Source organism: Falco cherrug, chromosome 8 (genome assembly GCF_023634085.1).
Source record: "Falco cherrug isolate bFalChe1 chromosome 8, bFalChe1.pri, whole genome shotgun sequence".
NCBI lineage: Eukaryota > Metazoa > Chordata > Aves > Falconiformes > Falconidae > Falco > Falco cherrug.
In genome coordinates this window covers 8,071,021-8,084,716 of record NC_073704.1, presented here as the reverse complement: position 1 = coordinate 8,084,716, position 13,696 = coordinate 8,071,021, and the positions used below count along the sequence as shown (strand labels likewise).

At 43.6% G+C, this 13,696-nt stretch overlaps 1 protein-coding gene across 14 annotated transcripts in view; it reads right to left on the bottom strand.

Moving 5' to 3' along the window:
- The window catches only part of AGAP1 (ArfGAP with GTPase domain, ankyrin repeat and PH domain 1), a 382,691-nt gene that overhangs the window by 26,057 nt on the left and 342,938 nt on the right, over positions 1-13,696 (bottom strand). For all 14 annotated transcript variants that reach the window (XM_055719301.1, XM_055719302.1, XM_055719303.1 and 11 more), the window contains one exon: positions 11,402-11,624. In XM_055719301.1, coding sequence (XP_055575276.1) covers positions 11,402-11,624 — 223 coding nt within the window. The remainder of the gene's footprint in view (positions 1-11,401; positions 11,625-13,696) is intronic.

Genomic DNA, 13,696 nt, shown 5'->3' with positions numbered 1-13,696 from the left:
AAGTAACCGATAAAATAGCTACTATTAAAGACAGTGAGGGCAAAGATCGCTTTGGTAAGGCTGCCCGATGCTTTATATAGTAAACTTCATTTTTCAATTGCTTTTAGCTTGCCGTATTTAAGATGAAACTCTCCGTATTTATTCCTCAGGTGTTGTGGAGTAGCAGATGTGCACGCACACATACATGGAGTGGTATGGAATTTAATTTCAGTGTAAATGACAAAAAATGGGTTCAAGTAAGCCTGGCTAATGTAAATGTACTCCTCTGTAAACGTTCTGTTGCAAAGTTCAATCATTTCTGTGGTTCTGAGCAAGGAGCTGCTCCTGCAGTCACCAACGTATCTGTTGTCCTGCCAGTAAAAACCCATCTGATCTGACAGATGCTAACCCCTGAAAACAAGGAGCACGTGAGCTTAATCAAGTTTCTGGTGGTGGTGTTTCCCCCCCCCGCCCCCGATACTCATCTGTGCTGTGCTTACCCTGTTTCGGAGTTCTGACTGTAAAGCTGCACTACCACTGCACTCCTAATTCAGGTATTTCATCATAAACAGCTAAAATAAGCACCATAAATAACCTCACAACTAGCTCGGTTTCATTCTCCAGTCCATGCGGCCAATTCGAAGCTTGGCAAGGCAGCAATCTTTGTTTTATTTTTTAAATCCATCAGGGAGAAATGTACTCTAGAGTCCACCTGTTACCTATTTCAAGTTACCACTCATTGCCGATCGGTATTTTGATGCAGAGGAGTGACAGCAGGGCGCTGTGTCACCTTACACCTGATGTGCTCCAGCTGTGGGCTGCTGCTGGAAGGGCTGGCCTGCCTCCACCTGCCCCCTCACCCCTGGCCACCAGCTCCCACTGTTCCCTTTCCACTGACACAGTGCTCACACAAGACTGCAAGGGTGGAAGGGCAACACAGCACATAAGCCCAATGCTTCTTTCTCAGTAAAAGCCTTCCAGATGTCTTCAAGACCCTAGGGAAAACTAAATTACCTGGTCATCTTTGCACTTCTGCGGAAGAACTAACCATTATCCTGGTCTGGCTTCTGGGCAGAAACAGGGCATTTGCTTGGGGACCTGTCCCTTTGCAAGTCTGCAACGATGGCTGCAGTTAGATGGGTGGGAGGCTGCAGCCATCAAGGGATGGGCAATGTCACTGTCATATAGGTACTCTTGTCCATCTTTTGTTATGGCTGAATTTGCTGCAGCATGCGATTGAATCTCACTTCTACTTTCCTTCTAAATGCTTATGAAGGTATCAAGGAATTTTCTGGAGAAAGACTAAGCCGCTGTGGCTGGCATCTGACTCATTTTCAGTGGTACTGGCCTTTGGCCATTAGCCTGATGTAAGCCATACTTCCCCTCAATTTATAAATACAATATACAATGTTTTCTCATTCAAAGTTGAGGTCTTTGCTTTAATTAGCTCTTCCATTCCTCTGTTGTAGTACCACAGTTAAACACTGGCCCAAGTAGTTTCTAATAAATATGGTGATAGTTATCTCTTTGTTGGCAAATTCTGTGTTGACCTTTTCAAGTAGCTTATGGCCAAGCAGATGTGTAATCACAATGAAGACACTTTGGTCTTCAAATCTGAGCTGCCCTGTAGCTCTGCTAGGTGTTTGGGAGAGAACCAATACAAAACAAGAAACAATCAGTCCATATCTAAATGGTAAATTGTTTGAAGTCAAAATCCTACATTGTTTTGAGACCTTTAGAACAAGCACCCAACTGACAAACCGCTGCTTCTTCTAGCAAAAAACAACCAACCACTTTTCCTGATAGCTGATTATTGACTTACAAATACTGTTTTGACTTATGAATACTGTTTTCCCAATATATCTCCCCACTGCCTCACTCACCACTGTTCATACAGTAGACAGAAATCCTCCTTGCTTGAGTCCTGAACTTGAACCCTAAAGTATAACAGCTCATCAACTTCTTTTTTAGGGAATTTCAGCTTAACTTGGTGCTTTTCAGTGTGGCAGCTAAATACATACAAAAAGAGACCCCAAAACTGTCAAGAGTCTCAGCAGAGCAGAGGTACCTTGGGTTGACTGTACCTCCAAGGTAAAACACTTCAGTCTTTTATTGCCTGTCCTGAACATTTCAGTCTTTTATTTTCTGCCTGCAGAAACCTCAAGAGGCAGGATGTCCTCAAACCCCTCTGACTTGGGAACTTCAATACACTCAAGGATGTCTTGCTTCAAGTCTTCTAGGTGTATTCGGAGTGGGTTTAATTTTTTCATCAACACTGAAAGCTACCTTCAAAAACAAGGGCTGAGTGTTTCCCACAGTTCCTGGGGATGACATGTTACAGAAAAAACCCACCAAATGTCATCGGACTTCTAAGAAAATGGCAAAAAGCTGCTAATACAGAGACTGTTCCCTTCCTCTTCCCCTGTTGAATGAAAGCAAAGCTACCTGTTTTCTTTTCAAAGCCCCTTGAAGGCCCTTCCGTCCTCTTCAGTTCAGCATTCAAAGCCTGACCATTGCCTCTGGCCCACTTCATTTTTGTATCGTCACCACACCCTGGTGTGGCGGGTAAAATCTGGGTTTGGGGAAGGATCTTGGTGTCTTAGCTAGCAGGTATCGAAACAAGGCTGAAACACTCTGCTCTCCCCTGCCCTTCAAAGAAATTTTTCAAAGGACAAACAACAAATGAATGTATGGATAGTCTAACACCAGAGACATCAGAGACAATGACAAAAAACCCAAAGCAATGAGGATTTCTTTGACTCTTCTCTCCAAAAACTCTACACTACACCAGCAATACCTGGGCAAACTGGCCAGAAGGTAGTTGATAGGCAAGATGAAAAGGACATACGATAAACCCAGTGTCAGTGGAAATCTCCGCTGGCCATAGGGGTCCGTAACAGACATCACAGCACACACAGAGCATGTATGTATGTTCCACCCAAAGTATGAATGCAGAGAGCAGCGTGCCAGGCCTACATACACGTATAATCTAAATATTCAGAGAATTTAATAGTGGTACTTATGTTATTTAAATCTAAAAAAAAGATCAGTATTGTGTCTTTTCCATCTCTGCTTTTTAAGAAATGCTCTAATGCACTGCAGAAGGAGAGAGAAATACTTCCTTTGCAGGTTTCTCTTTCACAGGCAACGAGGAGAATGATTATAATAATTGTAAACTAGGCTTCTGTTTACAAAGTGTTTGGGTTTTTATCAAAGACAGATTTGCACACAAGAAACACGCAAATTGAACCAGAGAGCATTTTATCTAAAGCGCTTATTAACTTGGACAACTGGGGCCGAGGGGTTTTTTGTTGTTGTTTTTATTTTCAATCATCCAGGCATCTCCCACGCCGCTGTACAGGCACCGGTGTTTTACCAGATCAGCTCCTGGATGACAAGGTCTGCCAAGCAGCAACAAGGACAATAAAATAGACGGTACTACTACCAACCTTCATCTTTGGAGTATTGCATTTGAGCTTCTGAGGCCTCCAAACGGTGAAATCCGACCAGCCGCCACCCAAGCTGGCGTTTCATTTGCCTCAGTTATTCTTATTAGATGCATTTCCTGGAAGCTACTGGTAAGTGACAAATTTTATTTTTTTTTTTAATTTAATTTTAAAACAATTACAATTACTCTGATCTGAAAGCATGCAATCTAGCATGTCAGAATCAGTTCATTTCTACAGCCATACGGGGAAAGGTTTTAGTTTACTGGCAGCAATGAATCAGTCTTTTTATTTATGTGTGCGTTTGAAAACGCAATACTGTTATAACTAATAATTTATACATTTTCCTCATTATCTTTATGAAATATCTGCTGTCCAAAACAGAGCTAATAGAACTCCAGCTCACTGGGAGATGTGCCGTTCAGTGTAGTTCAGCCACTAAAAAGACCAGGAGCGAGTTACAACTCTCAGGGTTTATTGGTGGGTTTGGGTTTTTTTTTTCCTTTTTATTAATTCCTTCCCAAAGTCTCCCCCGTTCATAGGACTTGCTGAAATATCTTAAGTCAAACCTCAAGTCCCCTAGCAGCTGTTGGGTCGGCAGAAGCCCAGCTGTCTAAACTTTATTGGCAGTAAATGTCATTCTTGCACACAAACTGCATGCCTGGAAAACCCAAAGGCACATCTTGGGCTATCACATCCCATCACGTTCCCCGACAAGATGTGAAAACCGAAATGGAAAACGTCAACAAACTCCGGCCGCGGCGAGGAGTGGGGCATGCCCGCTGACAAGCGTGCCGCAATGACAGAAATGGACTTGGAGTTGCAATTAGTGGCACTGTCATTTTTGGGCGCTCCTGCCAATTAATTAAGCCTGTCAAATGGAAAAACAGCGGCATTCACATGATAATTTATATAGGGAGAGACTAGTCTAGCAAAGCTGCCGCTGCAGCCAACAAAATTCCCTCCAAGCGCTTAAAAAAAAAAAAAAGATAAAATAAAAATATAAAGGGGGGGGGGGGAGGGGGGAGAAAGAAAGTTAAACTGTCCTTGTTATAATTGTTAACTCTGATCGCTCAAGTAGAAGACGGGCTGATTAAAACTCCAAACGAGCCCCTAGCTCGCTTAAATCTCAGAGTCCGGAATGATAGAATCAGAGGAGTTTATTCATACCATTAAGCCCCAGAGAACTTAATTGAAAGAAGAGCATAGCCTGGACCTTGACAAGCGGGAGGTCACAGTAATTGCTGCCGGACATATTTAACATTAAGATAATCAGGCCATTAATTACCCTTTGGATCATTAAATCAGCCAGTTGCAAAATGAAATTTCTGCCTCTATTACTCACTTGAGAGACCACAGGGGTGGCTTTTAATTTATCAGTGAGCTTGAGATACAAAGGACCAGGCTTGGGGAGGAAGGAAAGGGGGAGAAAGGAGGGGGTTTGCTTCAGCAGAGGCAGGAATATCAATCCGCCATGCTTGGTGATCGTGGCAAATTAACTAGGTAAGATAACCTCAGCTTCTAAAGGCAGAAGCTGGGGGTATGTAAATAGATGAGGGCAGACAGGGAGATCAGAGCCTGCACACCACTTAGCAGGATAATAAAGGAAATCATCCTTGATTATCAGTGCTAATTTGGACACTGCCGGTAGCTTGTTATGCGTGTTCTGAGTAGCATTTAATTAATTCAATTGCTTGTTAATGAGGGAAGTGACATGTGGGGAGCAGATGCCACCCAACTGCAGATGGGTTCTGGTCAGCCCTTCACAATAAAATCTTTTTTTTTTTTTTTATTTTTTAATTTATTTTTATAAACACCCTTCCCCCACCCCTGAAATGGGAAAGGTGTCAAGCATGGAGGAGCATTCAAAAGGCACAAAACACTGACCTCATCAGGCCAAGAACCGCTAAGAAACCAGACCTGACAATCGCAGATAGAGAGGTACTGATGTTCCTTCCCCCAGGCCCCATTTGTAACGCTGCGGCCTTATGCCAGGAATCGGAGACCAACAGGACTATAACAGCAATCTGATGGCCAAAAGGAACAAGAAATGAGAGAGAGATGAAACGGAGCATCGTTACAAGATTCAGGATATGAACCCGGGATCTTAACTACTCAGTTTCCCTGGGCTTGCCCTTTATCTGTGCTATCCATAATGAAGGAATAATATTTTTTATGAAATAAGGGAGGCATGGTTTAATTTTTTTCATAGAAGGCACGGCTTACCGTTTTTCATAGAAGTGACTCCCCAGTTACCCCCCAGAAACCAGCGCACGCTCAGCATAGCTGACGCTAGCCTCAAACCAGCAAGCCAGGCTTCAGCTTATACTGTAAAAGTCTGCTAAATATAGTCAAGCTGCATAATGTTTTTTCTGACACCATTAAATTCAGTTCATTAGTGAGCGAGGGATCAAACTGGATCTTATGTTGGAAGGTGAAAGTCAATTCCTGACACTGCTGGCTTCTAACTCCAGACTTCTCAGGCAGCATTAAGAACTTCTCTATTTTCTTATAACCTTTGGTAACCAGAATAAACAGGGTGACTGCTATGCAAACAGACAACCTGAGCAAAATTGCAGCAGATGCTCCAACCTCCAAGCTCCATTTAAAGAGCTGCTGCCCAGGGCTGCCTCGGCAGAGCTTAGAACTGCACCTGAGCTTCCACTAACCGCTCATCCCTTGCTTTAAAAAGACACTTTTGATGGAGGTTCTTCCTATTTATGAATATTCTCAAAAAGACATAGAGATGATGGAGCCCTATAACGTTTGCACATAGCTAATGCACACATTCAGCATCACGTCAGCAGCAGAACAAAAAACGTGGCTGGGATGGTGCCTGGATATGACACTGCCCTCCCTCCTCCGGGCCAGCAGCTTCCAGCTGGTGGAGGTGGCCTTGTTCCTGGAACATCCCTCCCAGCAAGATGGAGATGGAGACCTTGGGAGCTCAGAGAAAGAGGGTGAGGGCCAGGGAGTAGCTAGTCACCTCCTGGAGCGGGCAGAGAGATGGTGGCAGCTCGTCTCACTTGGAAAAGGACATCATCATCTTAGGAAGCTGATGGTGGCAAGCAAATCTGCAAACCCGAAGCCATATAGGCAAGAATATTATGTGGAGAAAGTAAACCATGTGAGGCATGTCCAGAAGGTGGCTAAATATCTGCTAGGAGACCTATGTACCAGTGCAAAAGGCCTGGGCCAAACACGCTGTGGATGCCTCACACCAGCTTTACCAACAGCTCTGACATTCCTCCATGGAGCAGTTCTGCCCCTGCCCCACCGGGCTACCCCTGCGTTGCACTGCTCCAAATCGATGTTTTAAGAGTGTGCTTACACAGTATCAATAGCAATTAGAGGGGAAAATCCTGATCTCATCCCCAGACCCAGTTAATTGTCGCAACATTGATTTACTCTAATTTGACTTCTCACTCCAAATTAAACCCGCATTACTGAAGGAGGGACCGCAGGCAAACTCTCCCTGCTCACCCCCTCCCCTCCAAGACAATAAATTTAATATTGAATACACTTGGAAAAAAACAGGCAGTTGTTGCAGGATCCATACTGAAAGATCTTTCCTCCCCCCCCCCTCTTTTTTTTTTTCTTCCTGCGAGTAATTAAAAGATGCTTTTCTTGACTAATGATCCCCCTGTTTAGAAATGGGAAGTCGATACTCCTTCACCAGCAGTCAGCTTCAATTTGTCACAGGGCTCCCGAAGTTTGAGCGGCGGTTCTCAGGGCTGCTGGTAATTGCTGGAACCAATTACCAGCCTTCCAAAGCTGACCTAATCAGGGACCCACAGACACCACCGCTCAGAGGCCAGCTGGTCTCCTTCTGCATTCACTTGTTTGCCCATGCTTGGGTTTTCTGCTGCTTCGCCAACTTCTCCTGCTCACCAGGAGCTCGTGTTTATTCCTCTTTCCTCCCCAAAATCCCGTCAACACCCTGCGTCTGAACTTTGCTTCACGCTCCTGCTTTACTCTACGCTCCTTCCTTGGGGATCCCATTGCACCTGTGCTCCCATAACCTGCGCTGCCGTCCAGTTCAATGCCAGAGGCCATCCAAGGTGTTGATTTTGATCCAGAGGCACCGAATGACCTGGAGATCTGCTTATTTTATAACCTGCTGCTCAGGCTTGACGAGACCTGGCACGTGTTAACATTAAAGGACATACCTGGGCAATAAAAGCTTGGTGAAAGTAACAGGAGTAATGCCTTTTGCTACAAAATTCTCAGGCTTTGAGCTCACACCCTCCAATCTGAAAGCCTTTCTGACCTTCAAAATACACCATCAGGTTTATCTTGCCCCATGCCTGTCTCGGAGAAAGAGTTTGAGATGAACTGGAGTGGAGTAGACAAGGACAGCGGTACGGTATACTTGAGGTGGTTTAACTTGGGTAATGTTTATCTCATTTTCAAGCGTACAAAATTAAAAATACAAGCTGTACTCACAGCCTGGCATAGCTCTGTTTTTAGAAATATTGGTGATGCTTCCCTGAGTAAGACTCCTTAATTACGCCGTGACCTGGAGTAGCCATTTGGCAATCCCTCTTGTAAAATATCAGTCTCCCTGGGTCTCTCCACTCTTCCCTCTGCACAACAGAAACATATGGGATACCACTGCGATGGCTCAGTGATCAGTGCCAACTCCTCCCGAGCTGAAGGGACTTCTTTTGAAGCTATGTCAAGACTTCTAGGTTCCTTTTAGTCCAGCACATGAATGCTCCTTGAGCCTCCCAGCCCAACACACTCAGTATCTGTGGAGCAGCCAATAAGCCTTTTTCTGACCCGAGAAAACATGTGGGTTTCCACTGATGGCTTCGTCTCCAGTAGAGAGGCACAACATGAAATGGTGAAACCCACGTATGTCTGTCCCCTCTACAAGGAGGCCCTATTAAGAGAGGGTCCATCACTGTGCTGACAACTTCTGGTCCTTCGGGGGTGGCACAGCAGAGGCAGGAGAGTTAAGAGATACATCTATCATAAAGAAACGTGTGAGAAGATTGTATTTATCTGAGGTCTTTTACTGATGCTTTGTGCTAAGCCTTTGAGCAGTTGAGGGAACGGTTAAGAAATCTCCTGCTCTTGCGTTTCCAACACTTTCTTTGCAGGCACAGCCTGAAGGTCTGAGCAAATGTGTGGGAAGCCATGGAGGGTGGATTAGTGAGCATAGGAAGCGTAACTGAAAATGGCAGCACTACGTAGGACAGATGTAGTAAGTGGGGCTGTGCGAGGGAACTGGGGTATGAAAAAGTTCAGGAGAAACTTGGGAGGAAAATATGAGAGTACCTCCCTCTGCCACCTGATGGGGCTTTGGTGAGAACTCTGTAAGGCAGGAGCTCACTGAGTGTGTGAGCTTCCCCACACGGTGGTTCTCAGACCCTGGTTGATGCCAGAGCTCACCAGCATGGGCAGGAACAGCCTCCCAACACCAGCTCAGCTCTCTTCCCCTTCAGAAGGAGTTTTTCTGAATGCTTCTTTCTTCCCTCATCTCCAAACATCCTGGGACTCCCTCCATCCTTCCTCCACCAGAACTCCAAATCGGCTCCCCAACACATTCCTACTTGCTCACTTTCTTGCCTCTTCCTCCAGTACCTCAACTTCAGTTGCCTCTTCCACCTTCAGTCCCTCAACAACAAAAAAAGGGGTTTTTGTCGAAACCCACCTCCGGCCCATTGTAGCTGCTTCTGATCGGATACCTCATGCAAGACTGCAAACAGCAGTGAGAAAATGGAACGCACAACTTCCATCTAAAAGAACTTACTTTCTTGCCTCAACTTGGACAGAAGGATTATCATGCTAGTAGAGACCAAAGTAAAGTACAAAAGGAGGCACACACTTTGAAAAGGCAGACCTTTCCAGATATTTATGTGGAAAATACTACTTCAGCCCCTGCTGCAAACAGCAGAAAAAATGTGAGCGGCAAAGCAAGATTACAATTGCTCTTTGGGAAAATTTTCACATAATCTTAATTCTACATTTTCTAGCAGCTCTTCTATCACATAAGTGTGCACTTGGACACAGAGCTGGAAATAGGTATTTATAAAATGAATCTTTTTGTCCAAAAATGTTATAGGTCAGGAAAGAAAGTGCAGTTATACTGATACACATAAGCAGCTGAATATAAACGTAACGATGTACAGAAACAAAGAAGAATTAAAATAAGCCCTGAGCATGAAATACAAAGAGAACAAAGTTGATTTTCTGTAAGTAAAACTCAATTCCAAACATAAAACCCGGAATTATTTAAATCAAATAGATGGCTCTCTTTTCATCACAGTCACATGTATTTTAGATTTTTCATGATAGTGTCTTTCTTATATGCATATTAAGATAATGTTATTTTTTTTTTAAGAACAAAAATCCAGTTGCGTGTAAGCCTTTTCCTTTTAAGTATTTAGAACTGAGGTATCTCTCCAACTCACCTCACTAGTAAGGAGCAACATGTATTTTGTTAGGTGCGACAATCCAATATCTCTAGATTAAAGCAATACTAATGACAAAGGCAGCAGTAAGTTGATTTCAATCCACCTGATGAAATCATTACATTAGCTGTCTAATAATATACACATATACAGCAGACATACAGTTAAGGCAGGAACAAAACCTCTGTGTAGGTCCCCCTGAACATTTTTATATGCACAGTCATTCATCTAAGTAGCCTGATTAATGTACTGGCTTCATTCTCGAAGATGAACCAAAGGTGGCACCACAAATTCATTTTTCAGTGCTAACGAAATAATGCAATAAGAAACAGTTGACTTTATTACAGACAACAGTACAAACCTACTCCTACACCGTAGGAGGTGGCCCAGGTGTATGCTCCCAGGTTATAGTTTCACTTCATCTAGTACTGGAAAAAAGCAGGGCCCAGAGATATACATCAAATCAGAATATAATTCCCTCTGATTTCTCTCATATGCAGGAGGCAAGCACCCAGAGCTAAACCTCCACCGTGCCATTTGCTACCTGGGGACCGAGTGGCGCTCAGATGCAGGCTGAGCAACCCCTAAGACAATAATAATGCACTTCTGAAGGCAACTTCAAAGGTCGGCCCAGCTGTGCAAGGTAGTCCAGAAGGTCCTTCTCTTGCCTCAACCCCCTGGTGCTGAAACACAGCCTGCCAAAGGTCACCCTGCTGCCCCCAAGCCAATACGTTAGTTAAAACTAGTAGCACTTACATCTCACATCTACTAATATCAGGGAAGTATTTTCAAAACGTCTTTCTTAGACACTGATCAGATAAATGAAGCATAAAACCCCTTTAGCTTTTGGTAGGAGAACGTATCGCAGAAAGGACTTTTTCACTGTGCTGAGCTATGAGAGTTTGGTAAAATACTGTTGTGATAGGAAACGCACACCCCCACCAACTTACGGGTTCACATAGATCAGATGAAAAAAAAGTAAGCAAGTCCACAGTGAGCAGGACTTCCAACAGCCGTGATGGGAACCGAAAGACCTGATGGCCAGGTCCAAATTCCTGGGAAAGCCTGAACTACTGAAGGCAGATTATTAATCACAAACTGATAGTCCAAGAGCCAGGAACTTTGCAGCTGCCTGAAACAAAAGCAATGCATGACAGTATAATTTAGATCGAGGAACAACCAGCCAGGAGGTTTCAGTCTCCCGCTGGTTTTGTTGGTCAGTCAGTTGAACAAAAAATTTGTAGAGCTGCTGAGGAAACTTTCACAAGAGTGAGAAAGTAACGGGGTCACTCAACTTTGGACACCCCCTGCCCTGGCACACGTTCTTCCTGAGCATGCAGTGAGGATAAATACACGTAAGGATTTTTACAAGGCGTACTCCAAGGAAGAATTTTTTAAAAGTCCATGTTGCAAAACGCTGCAACGCCCTCCTGCCTCTAACTGAAAGGCCCAAACGAGGATTGATGTACTCATGGCTCGCAGCCTTGGCCACCTGTAGTACAACATACTCCCCGCCACCCGCCGCATGCCACGATGAGATGGAGTAAGCAGGCCTACCTTGTGGAGTCTGATGAAGGTTTCATATGGCCCTGGCTGTTCTCCTCCCAGACGCTGTTTGCCAGCTCGTTCCCGATAGAAGTCATCACCTTGATGAGCTCTATAGGCCAGTCGTCCAGGTCGAGAGAGCGGACCCGGGAGAGGTGTGTGCCAAGGTTGCGGTGTATACCTGAGCATTCGATACATATGAGGGCTCCCAGATTCAAGCTGGCCCAGTCAGGGTCTATGAGAAAAGTGACACAAGCGATTAGCACAACAAAACACCTACATAAAATTTTCTGGTTAATGTTTGTGGATAAAGACTTTGGCTCTGGGGGCAAAAAAATGCATGTGCCCTGTCCTGGGAGGGCTTCCAGTAGGGTCAGTTTTGCCTTGTGGAGACACTAACCCTCCTGAGAAACCCTCAGAGAGTGAAAAAATACCGTGGAGGGATCTCAAAAGCTGTGTCATTCCACCTCGAGTCAAAAGAAACATGTGATTTAAGAGAGAAAAGAAGAAACAAAGAAAATACAAACGCAGTGGCAGGCAGCTGATGAAGTAGTGGAGAAAGCCCCTCCTTGGGAATCTAGAGCCACTTGTAGCCAATTACAAGGGAAAAAGGAGAAAAAAAAAAAAAAAAAAAAAAAGAGCGACTAGATACAGTATCTCTGTTGCTAACTACATCAACTCTCTTAATAACCATCTATATCATCACCTACATATGGCTTTTACATCTAACACACTATGGGGTATGTTTTCATCTCTAAGATCAGGGAGATAAGCGCTAAGATGAAAATGTGACACTTTGAACAGCCCCAGTTTTAGTGTATGAGCCAGAAGGATTCCACCGACACACACGCACACACAAAAAATAACCCCGCAAACGATAAGGCTGCGGCAAACCTGACAAAAGCTGGGAAATTCAAAGTCATTTCCCAAGATGGTTCGCTTTTTGTCACTGTCCTGTGTTATTTAAATCTAGATTTGTATGAATCTCCCTCTCTCCAACAAACATTCATTTTAACAAATGCAGTGAAAGATGGATGGGAGGAATTTTTGGTGGCTTTTTTTTCCTCCCCCCCTGCTGTCAGATCTTTTCTTCTCGCCTTACCCTGGGCCTCCCGAAGAACTAGTAGGCTATCACAAATGCCAAGCAAGAAAATGGTGATTAATTGAGAGGGCAGGCAATTTTTATTCAAATCTAAATAAAATCTAGAGCAGATAGAACATGAATTTCCAGCGTCCCCTTCCATTTGGGAAAATTTCATCTAACGAGTCATTTTGACTTTGTGTAATCCAAAATTGAAAAGTTATTTTTGGTAGCCAAAATATGTGGAAACAAAAAATCTCCTAGTTCTTTGCATGTCACGTCTGGACAAAAAATATGTAATTAAAATTATCTGCTTTCCTTTCAAAGTCCTGCATTTCATTGAAGGCATTGATTGACATTTTTCAGTGAGTCCTTAGAAATCTAAAAATTTTCCCAACAAGAGAAATTCCCCATCTTATTTCACTTGAGCAGAAAACCACATCTTTTGTTTAAAAAGTTCCTGTCCATACCAGATCTTATACTGGGAATATACAGCATTTCAGATCTCTAAAAAATAAGGCGAGACAAAACTCCTGCCATGCCTTCCAAGTCCTTGGTAAGACAACTGTGACAAACTCCTTTCCTGCCTATTTTTTCAGGTTACCTCCACCAGTTTCGGTGTCTCACCAGTGGGGGAAGCAGTAGTATATCTGAAACACTAAAAAACCTGAAATACGAATTTGTCGGTAAAAGCTTAAACACAACAGATAATAATTTTAAATTTGCAAACTGTGACTCTGAATGAAATCTCTGTCCCTGACCTGAAAAGGCCAGGGTTATCTTCACAAAAATAAAGTGCACAATGAGCCCAAAGAGGCACAAACGGAGAATGAAGCAAGAGAAAAAATACTGATTTCTATTTTTCCAATTATTCTAACAGAACTGATGTTAAGGATCTGACCTGCCTCGCAAATATCTCTGCATACCTGAAGCACATCTAGTCTTATCTTCTACTGAATACATTTTTAAAATATTCACCTACTTCAAATTGACAGTGCTGGTACGATTGAAGTAATCCACCAATGCGATAACCATGAAGTTACATGAAATTTTGACAAGACGGTATTTTAAATTTAAAAAATCTGACAACACACAGCTGAGTTCGAAGGTGGAAAACCAGGAAAGGCAAGTGTTGAGCTCATTACAGACATCCAGTGAAAAACCAGACTTGTTGATCTTGGTTATCACTGGATAACGTGTATCAAGATGGGGCTTTAATGTGGAGC